Source organism: Danio aesculapii, chromosome 8, assembly GCF_903798145.1.
Source record: "Danio aesculapii chromosome 8, fDanAes4.1, whole genome shotgun sequence".
In the NCBI taxonomy this organism is placed as follows: domain Eukaryota; kingdom Metazoa; phylum Chordata; class Actinopteri; order Cypriniformes; family Danionidae; genus Danio; species Danio aesculapii.
In genome coordinates, this window is record NC_079442.1 from 41,549,578 (window position 1) to 41,570,516 (window position 20,939).

The following is a 20,939-nucleotide window of genomic DNA, read 5'->3' on the forward strand; positions in this document are numbered from 1 at the left end:
ATTATAATTATTAAAACGGAATCATAAAAGGACCGCTCATGTAAATACTGTAATCATTTTGTCCTATTCAGATTAAGACAAATAATTTGATCACTGATGTCTTTGTAACATAGTCAATGTTTAAGAGGTTTTATATGAACAGTAGCATAGAGCATACTTTGTGTCTCTTTTTTTGGTGCTGTTAAAACCACCACATTAAACCTGCAGCTCTTTTATGAATCAGTAGTACATCACAATTTTGATCAGAAAAATCGCAATTAGATTTTATTCTGCAAATCATGCTGCCATAATTTGTATTTATTTAAATGTAACACCAATATTGCACGGAAACATGATTGGTCATGAGTTAAAATAGGTTGAAAACCGCTTGTCTAGCATGTCTGTTTGTGCAGAAATTTACTTGCAGTGTGGGGGGGGAATAAGTCGAAAAAAGGCTTGTCATTTTTAGATGACTTTGTATGTAGACGTTGTTGTGAAATCGAGCTGGTCGAAAACTTCCGAGAACAAAAAAGAGGAATTGGGGAGTTGATGATTGTGTGCTTTTCAAAAATAAAACCTGCAGCCGAAGCAGTAGTTATTAAACCTCTTAACAGATCATCAGATTCATCCTGCTGTGGGTCATCTTAGTGTTTACAGGCTACTGTAATGTAACGTTGCACAGTCACATCAACAGTATGCTTTTGGAGAAATATGCAAAAATAATTTGAGACTGTAAACACTCGTGATACCTCAGTGATGCTTTTGTGTGTGATTTTATTAAATACCTAATGATCTATCTAACCTCATGATTGATAATCACATCATGCATGTCATGCACTTTATGTCAAGCTGATTTAATGTGGATTTATTACATGCACTACCATTCAAATCTTTGAGTATGATATTTTAGATTAGTCATATTTATATTTTAAAAGGATGAAAACTGATCAATATTACATGATTTCTTAAAGGGATAGATCACCCAAAACAATTAATATGTGTACGCAGTATTTACTTGTTTGTTTGAGTGTCTTTTTAACACAAAAGAAGATATTTTGAAAAATGTTGGAAACGTGCACTCATTGAGTTCTTTATTACGGGAAAAAAACTATGGAAGTCAGTGGTCACAGTGACTTTTTATTCTTTTTTATTCCTTTTTTCAAATACTGACCTAATTTTGAGTTTAGGGTGAACTATCCCTTTAGGAAGAGCTGTTTTCAATTCTGATAATAATGATGAGAATATTAATAAATGTTTCTTGAATTGCAAAGCTGCTCATTTTAATGATTTCTTAAGGATCATGTGACGCTGAAGACCTCATAAAATGCAATTCTATTATATAATACTACCGTTTAATAGCATATACAGCCTTGGTGAGCTTAATAGACTACTTTTAAATATCATACCAATCCCAAACTTTTGAATGGCTGATTGTTATGTAGTGAAACTTAATCTAATATATTGTGTTGTGTTCTCAATATTTCCCAGTCTTGTTTTGAAAGCTTTGTGAAATGAACTAGCACCTTGTATCCTTTCCTGTATTTTGCATCCTTTCCAGATGCAACCCAGTAGTCCTCTACTGGTGAAGTGTTTTCCCCCGCGATGTCTCTCCATTTATGTATTTCTTTGTTTTTGTTTTTTGTGATAATCATTAAATATTTGTTCTGTCATTGCCAGGACTCTTTTTGTGGTGCTGAGGATTCGCTCCAGGACTCTGCTATTGAACACAGCAAAGATCCGGCTGACAGAGAGGGGTATCAGTCCTTGATTTAAACTCTCTCTCTGTTTAGTTGTTTATCTTTTAAACATGCATTATGTAGGACTGACACCCAGTGGCTGAAATAGATATTACGGTCCAAATTCAAAACATTGGACAGGGCCACCCACCCCCTCCTCCTCAGATATGACACACACAGGTTGCCAAATTAACTTGTTAACTTGAAACTCACTTCACGATAGACACTGATTCGCATTATGGGTGGGGCATCTGTCTGCCCGGTGACTCCAATTTCTTTGCTAAATGGCTAACAAGGATTTTATTGGCATAGTAGCTATGCTTAATGTGCTTTATGAAGGCTGAAAAACAGCATAGATTAGTTCGAGTCCACTAGATCCTTTTTAGAGGTGCACCCAGCTCTGAGTTCATCGACTCCTCCAGAAACTATACCTGGATGATGGATGCTTTCAGCGTGCTTCCGACTGAGCTGAGCCCAGTTTGATGAGCTGTTGTCTGGTGTCAGCAGTAGGATTTCCCCTCGGGACACCAACAACAGGCACTGCGTCATAATTACACCCCTACATGAGCAAGCTCCTGGTTGGTTAATATGGCGCAAATGTCTGCTAAAGTTCAGACAAAGTCAGATGCGCAAAACGCTCAAATTGTGCCACTTCATGTGTGCGAATAGCGTCATTTGCGCCGCCTAATTCGCACAAATAGCTCTGCAGGATGTCAATTCACGTCTTTGCATTGACTTAACATGTAAGTCATTCTCAATTGATGCTTTATCCGTGTCTGGTGTGAACACACCATTACACCAGGGGTACGCAAACTGGAAGGACCTGAAGGGCCAGTGTCTTGCATAGTTTAGCTCCAACTTCCTTCAACACACATGCCTGGAAATGTCTAGTATACCTAGAAAGAGCTTGATTAGCTGGTTCAAATGTGTCTAAATGGGGTTGAAACTAAACTCTGCAGGACTCCGGGCCTCCAGGGCCGAGTTTGTGCACCCCTGCCTTGCACTGTAAGCTGCTCAACTAATGTTTACATTTATAATATTTGAATTGTTTGCAAAATAAAAACCACCTCATGTGAATTTTTATAACTCTGAATCCGTCTCATTTCGGAGGCTACTACTGTCCTCTAGAGGTCACTTTTTGGCTAAACCCTCATAAATGAAGGGAGCCTGCATAACTGAAGTGAAATATGGTGTGTTCTCCAACCAAGGCAACCTGGGGTGGCAAAATAAATACAATTGTGTAAATTGGCAGCGGGCAGGTTATAGAGACCAAAACAAAGACAGACATTCTGACATGGAGCACACATTTACAAAGTAAAATAAGTTACTTTAGCATGGGTTGTCAGACAAACAAGTATTTACACTTAGCATGTTTCTTAAAATCTGCATGAAATCAAAATGTACAATGTTCATTTTGCTGGCTCACATTGTTATTCTTAAGGTGAATAATTGATTAATGCAAGTTAATCTACAAAAAAAGACTTTGTATTGGTAATCCTCAGTCAATGTCTGACCATTTGCTTCTACAATACATTTGAAGTGGCCGTCCTTCTCTGTTGATGTCAACTTGTGGACTTTCATAGCAACTGCATAGCAATATTCTTAACCACGTCCTTCATACTGTTAGTTTATTATGAGGGAATGATGTGCAAAAGATAGCCCCACCCCTACTCTATATTCCATTTTAGTTGGAAATACATCAACACACTACAATAAAAGACTTTTTTTTATGATTTAGAGTCAAAACCTTACACACTGCACCTTTAAAACTATTTCAGAGATAAAATATGTGGCATATGGCCATCTTTTTCCTCACACCTGAAAACCATAATTTCCATGTCTTTTTTGATCACCTATTCTCTCGTTTGCAGTTGGAAGCAAAAGTGTGACTCAGAATTGACCTCAGAAGAGGTGGATGAGCTCTGTCTGATTGACCACGATGAAATTATGTCTCGCATAACACTAAAGCAAGAGGTAAACCTTTGTCTTGGCTATTACATACAGTATGCACATATACAGTTTTGCTTTTTGAAATGCATAGGTTGTGATGAGAGTGAAAGCATTAGTTTTTACTCTGCTGCCATCTGCCTGTGACTTAACGCCTTTGCAGGGATGAATTGAAGCCCATATTAAATACAGATGTTCAAACTCCAATGTCAAGAGAATTAAAAATAAAGAAGACGGTTAATAAGTGACCCTGGAACACAAAACCAGTCATAAGTGTCAATGTCCGGGAATTAAGATTTGTACATCATCTAAAAGCTGAATGAGGGAGCTTTCCATTAATATGGAACCAAAATGGTTTGTTAGTTAAGATGTTTGGTCAAAATGTAACATTTTAAAAATCTGGAATATGATGGTGCAAATAGAGCAAAATGTTGAGAAAATTGCCTTTAAAATTGTCTAATTAAAGTGCTTGGCAATGCATATTACTCATCCAAAATTATTTATGTTATAATTAATTATGATATAATTACAGTTGGAAATTAACAAAACATCTTCATGCAACATGATCTTTACTTAATATTCATTTTAGCATAAAATAAAGATCGATAATTTTGACATACGCAGTGGTGGAAAGTAACTAATTACAAATACTCAAACTGCTGTAATTGAGTAGTTTTTCCTCAGGAATTGTGATTTACTAAGTGGTTTTAAAAATGTGTACTTTTACTTTCCATCGAGTACATTTTTAGTGCAGTATTGGTACTTTTACTCCACTACTTTCCTTCAACCTGCAGTCACCACTTTATTTTTTCTTGTCTAAGGTGATTAGAAAAATCAGTCCTGTGATTCCTGTCCAATCAAATTACACATAGAAAGTAAAATCACATCATAATGAACTACCTTAAGACTTGCTCTTTATAATTGCAGCAAACTTTGGAAGCAATTAAAGTGTCAAAGAAGATGCCCAAAAGCTTTACACACATTGACCCAGAGACTGTTTAGATGCATGTCACTGATGAAAAGATGACGGATGTTTACTATACGATGACCAAAATGACCTTAAACACCCAGCACTGTCACAAGACGTCAACATGACGTTCGATTGTGTCCTTTTGTTGCATTTTGCTTGGAAATGAAAATCGTGTTGACGTCAGAACTCAACGTCAGGCTGACGTCAATGTCCAACATAAAATAAACAAAATATTAACGTCTAACAGCTTGACGTTGTGTGGATGTTACCACTATGACGTCTATCAGACATTGGATTTTGGTTGCCATACCTGATGAGGAAATGTCAGTATTTGACCTCTATATGACGTTGGTTTAAGATGTTGGATTTTGGTCACTTTCTAACAACCTAAAATCGACCAAATATCAACGTCATTTGACGTCATTATTAAACATCAAAATAACATTGTCCTTAGACGCTGGATAGACATTTAATTTTGGTCACCGACATCACAACCTAAATCTAACCTAATATGAACATCTTATGACGTTGTGTGCCTGCTGGACAATAACTAGATGCACTACAGAATGTTACGTTTACACACATATGCACAAATTACATGTAAACGCATCAAAAGCAATTTACAGCATAATACTCACTATTCACTGCTCTTGAGTACTTTTGAAAGGTCTACTTTTTACTCCTACTTTGAGTAATATTTACAACAGATACTTTTACTATACTTGCACTACATTTTTAGGCAAGTAATGGTACTTTTACTTTTAGTATGATTTTTCAGTACTCTTTCCACCACTGCTTATACAACATATTTTTGGTATTGGCGAAAATGGACCCATGCAACATAAAGGTTTTGGTATCCCGGATTAAGCAGTACAATTAAGCAGTAAATAGCCCAGCTATATAGGGCTTCTCAAAGTCCAACTAGCGAGCCATCTACTAGATTTTGCAAATAATATTTTGCAAGTTATGTTTAGGATCTGATTACAAGACGAGCTCTAACTTTAACCTGCATAATGAAAACCGCATAATCTGTGTTTCTCAGAACGATGACGGCCCTGATGTTAGAGCGGGATCAGGCAATATTTTATTAGTTCATGCCACTGAAACCGACCGCAAAGGTAAGAATAATCTCTTCTAATCTGGGCCAGTCAGATATATTGCGATTACTGTTTATTTATAAAACAACAGATCTGCTAAACAAAGTAGGAGATTTCAAATGTGGTGTTAAACTGACATTCAAAAGTTTGGGGTTAGAGTGATTTTTTATTTATTTATTTATTTTTTTTTTTATTACAATTTTTAAATGAATAATTTTATTCAGCAAAGACGCAGTAAATTGGTCAAAATGCATTTTTATAACAGTAATCATCTAACTTTACTTAATGTTTCTATTTCAAGTCAATTCTGTTATTTTTATTTCTTTTCTTTGTATTTATAAAAGAATATGAAAAGTGATAATTGATGATAATAATAATAAATGTTTCTTGAGCATTAAATCAGTGTATTATATTGATCTCTAAAGGATCATGTCACACTAGCTATGTTTCCACCCAAAGATGCGCATCTATTTTTTTATGTGTAAAATTTATGCACATCTTGGCATTTCCATCAACCGTTTTTTATGTGCATGTCCAAAATGCACATAAAAATATGTGGATGGAAACATAGCTGAAGTGGAAACTGAAATAAAGATGCTGAAAATTCAGGTGTCATCACAGAAATAAATTACATTTTAAAATAAATGACAATATTTTTAATTGTAATAATATTTTAGAGTCTTCCAGTACTGGTTTGCGGTTGGAAAGGCATCCGCTGCGTAAAACATATGCTGGATGAGTTGGCGGTTCATTCCGCTGTGTCGACCGCTGATGAATAAAGTGACTAAGCCGAATGAATGAATAAATTATATTTTAGAATATTGCTGCTTTTTTTACTAGTTTTGACCCCTGACCTTTGAATGTCAAATGTATTCATTTCTAACAATGTTTTCACATTTATGTCGCATTGTTGTCAACTCTCGATCTATAATTCTGATGAACTAAAAGTACCCTGTGTGCTCTCTTGTAGATCGGGTTTTATACTGTGAAGCTTTCTTGACCACGTACAGAACATTTCTAACCCCAGAGGACCTCATTAAAAAGCTCCGCCATAGATATCCTTTCTGAGATGGTTGCATTTTAAGTCTTTGCATATCTAACCTTTGTACACCAAGCATTTTTTTCTATTTTGCCCTTGACTCTGAACACGTATACCAGATTCTCTCTCAGCTCTGACACCATCAAACAACGAGCTAGTAAAAACACCTTCTTCGTGCTGGTGCGTGTCGTGGATGAGCTTTGGTGAGCTGAAACTCTTTACAATCACAGTTGAAAGGCAAATTTACCACTTGTGCAAGCTTTTAAAGTGCCTCTCTTGAGCATTTTTGACTGTTGTCTTTTATGAACTATGCAATAGAACGTATTTGTTACCTATTTAGAGTTTTCACCATCAGTTTTCACCATCCATTTAGATCCAAAAGTAAGACAATCTTACTTTTAGCATAAACCTACATAGATTTGTAACAAATGCGCATAATCAGGGTGTCTGTTGGGTTTTAAAAAGTCTTAAAATGTCTTAAATTCACTCAAATATAGTGTTGTAGGTATCCGCTTGTTAAGTTTTGACTATCTTAAGTCTAAAAACGACCCCTTTTTAGTCATATAACACATTAAAGTGTTTTTTATAGCATCATGGTGTACACAACAGTCTCGGGACTTGCTGCATCACAGACATCAATGTTTCAACAGTTTGTAAAAAATAATCACTTTCATGTATTGCTACCCAATCTGGCCAAAACCCGTACAATCACCAACAATCCATCTCAAAACTTTCTTATCCAAAAGCAAATTTTTAATTCTATTTAACACAATGGTTTAATTATTATCCTTCAATAACATTTGTTTAAAAGTGCTCAATGTAATTGAGCTGCTGAGGACACCGACCTGGACAGATTGTTGTGCATAGATTTGGTTTATTACAGTTTTTTTAATACTTTTAAAACAGTTAAAGAAAGTTTATGTTGGAAAAAAATGGATGGTGCAAGTAGAGCTTGCATGTTTTTACACAATATTTAAAATATTTCTAAAATATGTCATTTTAATTATTAATTTATTGTTGTATTATTAAATATTTTATATAAATATAAAATATTTTCTATCTGGGCCATTTGAAAAATTCCTTTGCGTTTAGCCCTTTATGAGTCTAAAATTTCATTCATAACGGTCTTTAAATGTCTTAAATTTAACTTGGTGAAACTTGCAGAAACCCTACATACACTTTCATAGAGCACGTGGATCCAGAAGTTAGAAAGCGGATTGAATCATTTTAAACAGGTCTTAATTTTCCTATGTCCATCTAAAGCTTCCCAATCTGGCCAACATCCATCCAATCACCAACAATCTATCACAACACAACATTTAATAAAAATTATTAACTGGATTTACCAATATGACTTAATTATCTTCCTTATAATAAGATTTGTTTAAAATTGTATTTACAGCTACCTGGTGAGAACACTGACCTGGACAGACTGTTAGATACATTTAGTTTATTAACGTTTTTTTAACTGCTGAAAAAAGTATATATATATACTAGAGTTTGCTTGTTTTGACACATTATTTAAAATATGTTCATAAGAAATAACTACATTTAATGGGCATTAAAAAATATCCTTAATGTTCTTCCCTAAACAAGTCTGAAATTTCCTACATAGTAGTCTTAAAAAACTCTTAAATTTGACTGCTGCAGTAACTCTGATAATGGTAGACTATGGGTTTAATTCAAGCACTAGTGCCTGGAAGAGCCTGCTTAGTGTTTTGATTGAAACCAAATCCATATTTTTAAAGAATGAAGACTTAATCCAATACCAACATTACTGTCTGTATCACTGTTTACAAGTGCTGGCTAGGCCCCAAATTCAGATATGGTAATGAGTGTTGGGTTAGCGACACATGCTGTTTTAAGGAGACCAATCACAACAACAGATTGGGCAACGTAGCTTTATTTTTTCACGTAAGAGTGGGTGCAGGTCTCAATCACTCCTATTGATTTTTTAGCCGTAAAAAGCTTGTTATGCTGGTTGATTTTACAAACTGGTATATTCTTATTATAATATTTTTCTTTTCATGTATTTTCATTGACTCACTTGTTTGTAGAACAAGTAGTTTGACTGTTTGTTATTTCTAGCCATTTCTGCATAGGCAAATGAATCAGAAGTCCAATAACAATCACAGAAAAGAGCTTACTTCGGCATTACAGAACAAGGCTGCACAATATATCACAATATTATCATTATTGTGATAATAGTATATGCAATATACAGTTGAAGTCAGAATTATTATCCCCCCTGAATTATTAGCCCCCCCTGAATTATTAGCCCCCCTGTTTATTTTTTCCCCCAATTTCTTTTTAACGGAGAGATTTTTTTTCAACACATTTCTAAACATAATAGTTTTAATAACTTATTTCTAATAACTGATTTATTTTATCTTTGCCATGATGACAGTAAATAATATTTGACTTGATATTTTTCAAGACACTTCTATACAGCTTAAAGTGACATTTAAAGGCTTAACTAGGTTAATTAGGTTAACTAGGCAGATTAGGGTAATTAGGCAAGTTACTGTATAACGATGGTTTGTTCTGTAGACTATCGGAAAAAATATAGCTAAAAGGGGCTAATAATATTGACCTAAATTTTTTTTTTTTTAAATTAAAAACTACTTTTATTTTAGCCGAAATACAACAAATAAGACGTTCCCCAGAAGAAAAAATATTATCAGACATACAGATGGAGAGACTGAGATTCTTAAGGTCTAGCTCTAAAAGAACATTTTTGACTACTTAGGGTCAATTTCTTGATTTATTACTAGAGAGCAATGAAGTGACCCCTCTGAGGTTTAAGTTATTTGCCTTTTCTAGTTTTGGTTGTAGTTTTAAAGGAATAACACAAAATATAGCTAATAAAAGTAGAATTTTTCTAGAGAAATTATATATCATAAGAAATATCGCTATCGCATTACTGAACAACAATATCGAATATTGCATATTTTTCCAGTATTGTGCAGCCCCATTTTAGAATAAGGTTGATTGTTTTGTGTGTGAACAGTTTGGTGGAGCTGACGGAAGACATCCTGAAGCAGCTCATGGAGCTTGTGTTCAATCTCTTGTGTAACGGGGAGCTCACTTTGGCCCGGGTTCTGCGCAAAAACATCCTGGATAAAGTCCAGCAGAAGAAGTTGCTGCAGTACACTAATTCCCTCAAAACACTGGCTGCACGCGGTGTGGCCGCCAGGTAAACCTCATCTAAATCATGCTTATTAAATCTTGCTTTTGAAAACCCAACTGATTTTGACTGTTTATATCATCAGGCCTGGCACTCTGCATGACTTCCGTAGCCATGAGATTGCAGACCAGCTGACGCTCCTTGATGCAGAGCTCTTTTACAAGATAGAGGTACATATTCTCTAATACCGTCTTTTTTCCAAAAGACCCCTAGTTTAACATTTAAATTAATCACCGCTTTAAAAAAACTAGCGAACAAAAATGCTTTTTAATAATTACAACAACTGCACAAAGATTTAAATAATATAATGAACAATGGTTAGACTTTAAAGGGAACCTATTACACTTTATAAGGGGTGTAAACACAGTTGTGTTGCAACAGTGTGTGAATATGTCCAGCCTCTAATAGTATAGTTAATAATTCACTTTGACTGACATTCTCCCTTTGTACATATCTTCAGAGGGGGAAAGCCCCACCCATTAGTGACCATCTCTCCCTCACTAGCACAGGACATTAGTCCTGATTTTGAATCTGCCATTATGCTGACACAAAGACATTTGTAGCTCCTCTTTTGAACAAAAAGGGTTCAATCTCATTTGATTTTAAAGCGACAGTCACGAAAATGCCACAATTAGGATCAAAGCCTAAAAGGAGCAGTTTCAAATTGTTATAAAACATAATTTGTGCTTAAAAAAAAAAATCGCGCCCGTCGTAGCAGCAACCCTCTCACGAAAAATACACACTCAGGCCCCGTTTACACTAATACATCTTAGTTTTAGAACTTAAAGTTTTAGAGTTTTTAGTTTTAGAACTTTAAAACTTAGTTTTAGTTTTAGAACAAAAATGATCCATGTCCACACTGGTGTTTCGTCTAGCATTTCAGAAAAGATCTCCCTCTGTACCACTGAAAACGCACATTACGTGACCACACACAGTGTGCTGTAGCATATGTAGACGTCTGAGCTCCAGGCAGTCAGCTGGTGACTGACCCCAGAGAGCAGTGCACTTTGGACAGTTTATCAAGGATGTACCGCTGGATATACTATAGTTGTTAAACGTGATATTTAATTAATCTTGTCTCTATCTAACGACTCTTCTGTGTTTTGAATCTATCAGGTAACGTGTCACAGCGTCAGCACACTGCTTCAGTCTTTCGCTTTCATGTTTGTACTTTGTAACTTTAGTGAAAACCTCAGACACTGTTGGTTCCTGTTGGTTGTGGACTTTTTTTACCAACCAAGTTTGTCAACGCCATTATAACGACACAGATCACTCTGCCTATTCATGAGTCCTGCTGAAAAAGTGATTGACAGGTGGTAATTTGTGTGTAACTCTTCTTTATTTATTTATGATTTGGTTATGGGTAAAATGAAGACCATGTGGGTCAGGTAGTTGAAGTGGTCGGCTACAAATAATTAATGCACTATGAATTCATTAATTATTCATAAATAATTAATTCACCGCCGCATACGATGATGACACCATCGTCCATCATGATGTTTCACATTAGACATAGTACGGTGCCAAATTGGTCGACTTCACCCAACCCTAATACACACTCTAGAGACATCAGAGACCTATTTTACAGTAGCATAAAAGGTCCCCTTTAAATCAACAAAAAAGGTTGGTTGATAAACATTAATAAACATTGTCTACCAAGATTTACTATGTTCACATGTTTTTAGAATTCAAAATATGTTTTGTTTTTCATTTATTACCTGCAATATTGCATAAAAGCTTAGTCAAACTTTCACTTTCGTGTGATCCCGTCTATAATCTGAACAAAAACTGCAGACAGCCTGAATGAAAACAAAAGGCTGAAATTCTGTAAGAAATCTGATTAATGCTGGAATACAATTACCTCAGGTTTTCGACTACTTTAAATGATCATTTAAATGGTAAAATTAACTGTCAGTAAGTTATTTTGTAATTAAATCTGGTACCTTTTTGATTTGTAACCCTCAAACTAGAGTGACCCTTTATAAATCTTTGGCGACCCCTAGTCTGGCAACCATCACTCTAATATCACACATCAGAATTTTGACTAATAAAGATGGAGTGTTTGCAGACATATGTTCCCTGTTTGTCTGCAGATCCCGGAGGTGTTACTTTGGGCAAAGGAGCAGAATGAGGAGAAAAGCCCCAATCTGACCCAATTCACAGAGCACTTCAACAACATGTCATACTGGTATGATGCTCCAATTCTCAAGCTACTGTAAAACTAGCATTGTTTAAGACAAGAAGACACAATATAGTCAGATGAACACTAACCTTTTCATTCCTTCATCAAGAGTGCTCTATATTAATGCTAAATCTGATAGAATTTCCCACATAGACGCTGTTTTCAATATGTATTAATGTTTTTTAAAACTGTATTGTCTATACAGGGACATTTGAAAGTCCTGTGAAATTAAAATGAAGTTTTATAGATGTTAGTGTTAAGGATATCTATAAGCTAACAGGCTCCAAAACACTGACAAAGTTTGAATTAAGAAGATACAAACATTCAAAGCTTGCAATTTGGCACATTCCGCCAAAATGGATTAATATTTTTTTTAACATTACCTCATACTTCAGTTTCTCATCTAATTTTCTGACCAATCAAATGCTGGATCAAGTGTCTGACATGCCCAGCCCCCTTCAAGGCACTTCTCATTTGCTTTTCATTTGATGCGTTTGAGCTCAACCACAAAAACAAGGAGGGACTACTGTATGTCCCACCCTGTCTTCATGTTTCAGTCGAGTTTACATTAAACCTCGAATTAAAAAATGCATATTTCAAAGCAACTCACGTGACTCACATGAAAGAAATTTGTTGTAGAAATATTTTTATCAAATTTCACAATTCATTGGAAAGAAAGATTACGTAGCAGTTAAATTCAATGTCAAATTTTGAACATGAAAGGCTTTTAATATTATAAAACGTGCTCTTAAAGTCTTCATGATCCAGCCTGCAATAAAATGATCACATTTTGCATCTTGTTCTGTTAATTATGCAACTGAATTTTGTTAGAAGTCACACTGGTGTTTCTTGTAATTTGCCAAACTGATAAAAGTAGCTATTTTTATTGCATATGAGAAACATTAAACAGCAAAAGCAGAACAAAACAGTGTTCTTGTTTGAACAGAAAGCCACACTTCAGCTCATTTAAAAACAACAACACAGCAGCACTTTAAGCCTTTAATGTGAAGGAGTTTACTTACTGACTAATCTCGATCATGCAACTGGCATCACACAGCAAGTATTCAAATTCAGTGGAAAATTGGAGAGAAAACTGCAACAATCCAGTTTAGAGGGCTTTTCAATCCACCAGTCACCAAGATTTACCATGAATTTAGTAGTATACTTAACATTTTTAGTTCCATAATGTTATATTTTTCCTAAAACTATTATTTTATTAGTGGAGACTTTAGTAATTAATTAATTAATTTATTTATTTATTTATTTATATTTAATCAGCTTTAAGTTAAATAAACTGATCATGAAAGTATTTCCTTGGGAACTAACTTTAATAAATACTCTTTTGCCCCCTAATACACCCCCACACTCTCCTACATAACTTAGACTGCTCATAATCACTGCACTATTCAACATTTGCACGTTTAAAAATTTAAAAATTGCTCATATTCATTGCACTATATTGTACTGATTCATTCATTTGAACTGTACATATACATTTGTAATTATGTTTATCTATCGGCACACTTATTATTATAAATAACAACTTGTACATATATTCATCTATTGTAAATCTCTGTTCACAGCTAATACAACCTGTTTATAATGTTCATAGTACATCCATCTGTAAATATCACCATAGTTTTTCTATAATTGTACTTTATAATTTATACCTGTATCCTGCACTTGCTGCTATTGCACTGCTGGTTAGACCTAAACTGCATTTCGTTGCCTTGTACTTGTACATGTGTAATGACAGTAAAGTTGAATCTAAGCTTATCTAATATTTATTGTAGTGGACTAAAATACTTTTTGTATATGATTTTAGTCAACTATAATAAAATTGATATGCTAAATTATTTTAGGCCACAGTTTTACATAATAAATATAATCAACCAATATAATAACAAATATATAAATCAATAACTAATTGTAATCATTTCAGTTTATTTATTCAGATTTATACATCACGTGAAAGATAAATGATTTTAATGTATGGTTTGTTAGGATAGAAAAATATTCGGCTATATGAAAATCTGAAATTCGATGTGGCTTCCTAAAAATATTAAGAAATTCATTTTTAAAGTTGAACAAATTTATTTTAAAAATCAATTACATTTAAATCCAAGTACATTTATAATTTTGACACATGCAATTTATTATTGACTATTGCCAAAAATATTCCCATTCAAGATAAGTCTCCATTTTACTATGGTAATAAGGTGCTTTATCTGTGGTCAACAAATTTTTTTGTGCATTAATATAAGCTGAAACCTAAAATCTTATGCTGATATATATATATATATATATATATATATATATATATATATATATATATATATATATATATATATATATATATATATATATATATATATATATATATATATATATATATATATATATATATATATATATATATATATATGGGCAACGCGGTGCCGCAGGGGGTAGTGCTATCGCCTCACAGCAAGAAGGTCGCTGGTTCAAGGCTTGGCTGGGTCAGTTGGCATTTCTGTGTGGAGTTTGCATGTTCTCCTCTGGGTGCTCCAGTTTCCCCCACAGTCCAAAGACATGCGCTATAGGTGAATTGGGTAAGCTAAATTGTCCGTAGTGTGTGTATGAAGTTGGTGGGTTATTCCGCTGTGGCGACCCCGGATTAATAAAGGGATTAAGCCAAAAAGACAATGAATGAAAATATATATATATATATATATATATATATATATATATATATATATATATATATATATATATATATATATATATATATATATATATATATATATATATATATATATGGATGCTAATCAGTAAACTGTACACATACATTGTTTATAATCTCTTTTTTAAGGGTCCGGTCCATAATAATCCTGCAGGAGAAAGCCCAGGATCGGGAAAAACTTCTTCTGAAGTTCATCAAAATAATGAAGGTACAAACTAAGCATATTGTTCCCAGCTGAAAGTATTGATTCATTGGTTTAATTTCTATATCAAAACTTAATTAACTTGTGTCCCTTTGTAAATATAGCACTTAAGGAAACTCAATAACTTCAACTCATACTTGGCAATATTATCAGCGCTGGATTCAGCTCCTATCAGAAGACTGGAATGGCAGAAGCAAACGTCTGAGGTCAATTCAATTCAAGTTTATTTGGATAGCTCTTTTCACAGTAATTATTGTTTCAAAAGCAGGCTTTACAAAAGATTGCATTACAGTCAAATTTGGAAAAGGTAATGTTTAACAGTTAAAGTTATTATACATAAACATGATTAACCTGCAGTTATATAGCCTATAGGTGATGTCCATGTGTACTTGTCTCATCTATGCATCACTGACCCTTGTTTCTCAGATGATGGTCGCTGTAACTAATGTTGTCTTTACAGGGTTTGGAGGAATATTGCACTTTAATTGACAGTTCTTCGTCTTTTCGGGCGTACAGAGCAGCTTTGGCGGACGTAGAGCCTCCATGTATACCATACCTGTAAGTACAGATGTGAGTTGTTTAAGAAAAATTAACATTTTATTTTGTGATCTAGTCGTCATGTTTTGTGTATAATGTTCCCATTTTCCCACAAAATGCAGAGGTCTTATCCTCCAGGACTTAACGTTTGTGCATCTTGGGAATCCTGACCACATCGAAGGAAAGATCAACTTTTCCAAACGCTGGCAGCAGTTTAATATACTAGACACTATGAGGCGTTTCCAGCAAGTGTGAGTACTCGGAACAACATAAAAATATAATTTATAATATTTACAATAATAATTTAGCTTCCATATTCAGTAAACAACTCATTTAGATTGTGGAAATTAGTTTCTGATTTTATTAGAGATACGCTATAGAGCCCTGTGAAATCATCTTTTTCTTTTTTGTCATTGATTATTATTATTTTTTATGGATTTTATGATTAAATAAAATGTTTGTCACCATGAAATTTGTACACTTTATACCAACAATTTCAGAGTTATATATGTAAATATGAGCAATATCACACTCGTAGCAGTGCCATATGACTGTATATCGGCACTGGTGGGAGGCGTGTGTTGGCTCGAGGCAGTAGGCCGAGTGCCTTAGTGTCCCACCAGTGACAGCGATATACAGCCATATCGCACGGCTACAAGTGTGATATTGCGTTAATACAACCTTTTGATGGCATAATCGTGTGTATGAAAAATAAAATCAAACATCAAGAGTCTCAAAAATCCTTTTGTACAAGGAACTACTTTCCTCCGCCATTCATACACATCTGCAGCTGACAGCAGAACAGCAGAAACCGTCACTTTCGGGCTAGTATTTGAATGATTCTCTAGCGTAATGTCTAAAATGATGACAAAACAGCTGATTTTACTCACATTTTAGCAATATCAGGCTGAACGGCATGAAATGCCTTCAGTCTATAGCAATTTCTCAGTATTTCTCTGTTGCAATCAGGAGATCACAATAGTTAACCCTGAAAAAGCCAAAACAAAGCAAACACAACCAGATTACTAAGGTATAACTACAGCTTTACAACATACAAGAGAGAGATCGGCTTAGAATATCACTTACTTGTCTTATAATAATTTAATCAGCTGTAGTTTGAAAATTACAAGTTTTTTTCCCCTAAGGATTTATTATGCGCTCTCTGACGCCATCTTGTGGCGAAACATCAAACGTCTTTGCTCTGCTCAGTGCTCTGCTCAGTGCGCTGAAATTATAAATATTTAAAATAGACACTATCCTTATAAATAAACTGCTTAGTTGCAATCTAAACAACTAAATTTTCTACTCAAAAGTACATTATGTTGGCCAACATCTGCGATATTTATCAAACTGTAGTGAGTCTATTGATCTGCTGTCACTTTAGGTGGGTGGAGTAATATACAAGCATGAAGAAGCTGTATGATTACAATGTTTTATGGCAAAATATCACACAGCCCTCAGCCAATCAGATTCGAGAACCAGACAGAACTGATTTATATATATATATATATATATATATATATATATATATATATATATATATATATATATATATATATATATATATATATATATATATATATATATATATTATTGTTATTATTATGTTGTTATTATTATTATTGTTATTATTATTAAATTTTTTATTATTATTATTTATTTATTATTTATTAGTTTTTCTCTATTCTTTTTATTTTGTGAGCTTTCATTTACATTTAATTACACTTTATTTCAAAAATAATGTTTAATCAATTTAATTAATCTAGCATGCTAATTATTATTATTTTATTTATTTAAAATGTCATTTATGTGACTTCTCATTTTTCCAGGCACTATGACCTCAAACACAACGATGACATAGTCTCTTTCTTCAATGACTTCAGTGATCATCTGGCCGAGGAGGCATTGTGGGAGCTCTCCTTAAAGATCAAACCTCGCAACATCACCCGGCGGAAAACAGATCGAGAGGAAAAGACATAGCTCACAAACAAACCGCTCTCCGGTGAAGTTGCAGAACACAGCAATCAAACGTTACTGTAATGGCAGCTACGAGACTGGAAACGATACCGTATTTCTGTTACAGTTTACAGAACATTTTTTAAAAGAAAAAACAAAACAAAAACATGGTTAGATTTTATTTTGTACTTGCACTGCGTCTGAACCTGTGTTGACATTTGAAGTGGAACAGCGCCAAAACAGTAAACATGAGATTAAGTCCTTTGAGATCATAACCTGGGATTTAAACTGATATCCCAGTACTGTCTCGCCATCTGGATGTTTGCAGTGCGATCTGGAGTTCAACCGTGATTCCCGATCGGGCGCTTTGGGTGTTAAAGTTTCTGAAAGACTGATATTTTTATTTATTTATTTTGTATGTAACAAATGCACATTAAGACTCTTTGGGTTTAGAGGGATTACTGTACGCTTATCTGCTGGATTGAACAGCTTTGAGCATATACGATAATAGGTCATGATGCGGTTATTAATAGAAATTCATGGTTTTATTGTTTGTTCTTTGCAAATAATATTAAGAGTGTGTTCACACTTGGTAGGTTTGTTTTAAAACCAACTGGTGCGAATAAAGCCTCATTTATACTTCTGCGTTGAGTGATCGTCGTGAGTTTACCCTGGAAATGTGTGTGAGGCTACAGTAACTCACACTCATTCATGAAAGAGGCGTGAACTGGCTCTATGAACTCTAAACTTTTTTTTTTATCCATATGAAGCTTCTCTGTGGGACTTGTTAAAAAACCCACAATGGGTTCCACACAATTCCTTCAAGTTCTCCCAACACAAAACGATTAAGAGAACTTAATTTTTTTTACAATTTAATTGGATTGACCATAAAAGAATTATGTTGTCCCAAAAAAAACAAGCAGAAAAAGTGCAGCCTTGCTCCGCACCAAAGCTCTTGGCCCCGCCCACACTCATCACCTTCTACCAGGCTAAACAATCACAGGTCTTGCACCTCGTTGCGATGTGTGTTTCAGTTTTTGAGGGGTGCGTCAGGGTAGGTCAAAGGGTATGCGATGTATAAATTGGCCTTAAGTATGAACACAGCTTTTCCAATTTTGATGCAACTAAAATATCACAAGACAACCCAGAGGCCATTCACATATCGTGTCTAAAAGCGTGTGGAAAGCGTGAGCCTTCACTATTTTTAACACTCTTTGCACTCACACTCCTTTGTTGTCGGTTGTTGCTAGGCAGCCATCAACCATTTTCCCAGAAGATGACAAACTAACCAAACATTTCTGCAGCTCTGATACAAGTTTTACTTGTGGAGAAAATAAAAAGGACTGCAGTGTTTGGTTGTGTTGTGTTTGTCTGAAATAATTAGTCTACTGAAATGCGTAGATTCCATACAGAGTATGAAGCTGATCGCTCAGTTCTTTTCACGTGACTCGCAGTGCGCTCAAGGCATTGTGAAAAGTTGAGATATTTTAACTAGGTGACAAAAATGCAAGCGTTTCGTGTCGTGTGCGCGTTGCTTCCAATATGCGTGCAAAAACGCGATATGTGATATGTAAGGGCTGCTTTTGCACTGCTCAGTACAGTATGTTTTAGCTTGCTTCATTCGGTTTTTCTTGGCTCGGTTTGCATTTTCACTGCAGTATAGTACAGTTTAAAGTGGGTGGGATTATTGATAATAATTAGTAGTAATTCCTTACATTTATATAGCGCTTTTCTAGACCCTCAAAGTGCTTTACACATTGGGGAATCTCCTCATCCACGACCAGTGTGCAGCATCCACCTGGATGACGCAACGGCAGACATATTGTGCTAGACCGCACACCACACACCAGCTGATTGGTGGAGAGGAGAAAGAGTGATGAACCCAATTATGATATGGGGATGGTGAGAGGCTAATGGGCAAATTTGGCCAGGATGCTGGGGTTAAACCCCTACTCTTTTTTTTCAAAGGGCATCCTGGGATGACTCATTGAGCAGATTCTGAGATGGCGCTCACTGAGCAGTATAGAGTCCCCTTCACTACTCTGGGGCATTAGGACCCACACTGATCGCAGGTTGGGGGCCGCCTGCTGGTCTCACTAACACCACTTCCGGCAGCAACCTAGCTTTTCCATGTGATCTCCCATCCAGGTTCTGACCAGGCGCAGCCCTGCTTAGCTTCAGTGGGCGACCATGTGAGAGTTGTAGAGAGCTAGCTAGTTTTTTTTGCTAGTTGTGCTCCTCCTTGGCCATGACATTGTTTTCATTTTGGGTCTTCCTATCTAGCTCTGGCTGTCTGGGCCTCTTCTGCTGACCATGATGCTGCCATTTCAGGTGTCTTTTCTTTACGATGATATAAAAATGGTTTAGACGTGCGAACCAGCAATACATCGGTGGGAGCTGCTGACCATTTAAATGCAGTATATTGGTTTGGTGTCTTGTTGCAAATCCAGTGACACTGCTAGTGACTTCTCTCAGACCAATCGGACATATAATCAGTCATTATATGTCACAAGTTTTATTATTAATTTTTTAACCTTTAGAGGACAGTACTGTGGAGAGTATTGACAGAAAATCATGGGGAGCCGAGAGAAAGGGAAAGGATTGACAAAGCCAGGAATCGAACTAGGGTGGCCATGAGCATCACACGAATCGGCTTTCAGGTCCAAGTGCTAGATCAAACTCTATGGGCAGGCCTAACATATGATAATGGTAATAAGCATGGTAATAAACGTTTACAAAGCGATGTAATACTTTTGGAAATCATGATCGCAATATATATATATATATATATATATATATATATATATATATATATATATATATATATATATATATATATATCCATGCCTAATATCAGTTTGACAGTTGTTATTAAACTGTTAAAATATTAGTATCTGTCGAGACTGAGACTGTGGTGTACACAATGATTTTATATAAATATCACTTTAATAAGTAATATGTAAGAGTCATAAATGAATTTTTTCTCAATTCAATGAGTAGCAGCTTGGACCCGGAAATAGTAGTCCTTACATCATGACTTATCAAGTGGATATGTCAACGTACTTGAGCACTAGACTATTTGCGCCAACTATATTTCACAATTTTTAATGGTACAGCTCGGTAGCAACCTCACCTGAGTTAAAACTATGAGGTACTGGATACGGTACACAGTAGACAAACCTCCTAAATTGAGCATTACCCTGCAGTGGAAAACAAACACAAAACCAACATGGTATCACAAAATCTCACTATAGACCTCATTCCTCGGTGCAGAAGTGTGCTTGTTTTTGTGATTGTTTTAGAACTTCCGATTTAGCTGCCTATGGGAGAAATCACTAGGAATAACAAACGGCAGAAAACGGTCAAACTACTAAGTGTGTTCATT

At 35.1% G+C, this 20,939-nt stretch overlaps 1 protein-coding gene across 3 annotated transcripts in view; it reads left to right on the plus strand.

Annotated features, from left to right (window-relative positions):
* Positions 1–20,333, plus strand: part of rapgef1a (Rap guanine nucleotide exchange factor (GEF) 1a) — a 65,588-nt gene extending 45,255 nt beyond the window's left edge. For all 3 annotated transcript variants that reach the window (XM_056463990.1, XM_056463991.1, XM_056463993.1), the window contains 13 exons: positions 1,657–1,733; positions 3,587–3,689; positions 5,675–5,750; positions 6,700–6,784; positions 6,879–6,971; positions 9,779–9,964; positions 10,041–10,125; positions 12,049–12,143; positions 14,989–15,067; positions 15,166–15,267; positions 15,522–15,619; positions 15,721–15,849; positions 17,428–20,333. In XM_056463990.1, coding sequence (XP_056319965.1) covers positions 1,657–1,733; positions 3,587–3,689; positions 5,675–5,750; positions 6,700–6,784; positions 6,879–6,971; positions 9,779–9,964; positions 10,041–10,125; positions 12,049–12,143; positions 14,989–15,067; positions 15,166–15,267; positions 15,522–15,619; positions 15,721–15,849; positions 17,428–17,578 — 1,359 coding nt within the window. In that variant the 3' untranslated portion in view covers positions 17,579–20,333. The remainder of the gene's footprint in view (positions 1–1,656; positions 1,734–3,586; positions 3,690–5,674; positions 5,751–6,699; positions 6,785–6,878; positions 6,972–9,778; positions 9,965–10,040; positions 10,126–12,048; positions 12,144–14,988; positions 15,068–15,165; positions 15,268–15,521; positions 15,620–15,720; positions 15,850–17,427) is intronic.
* Positions 20,334–20,939: the final 606 nt, after the last annotated feature.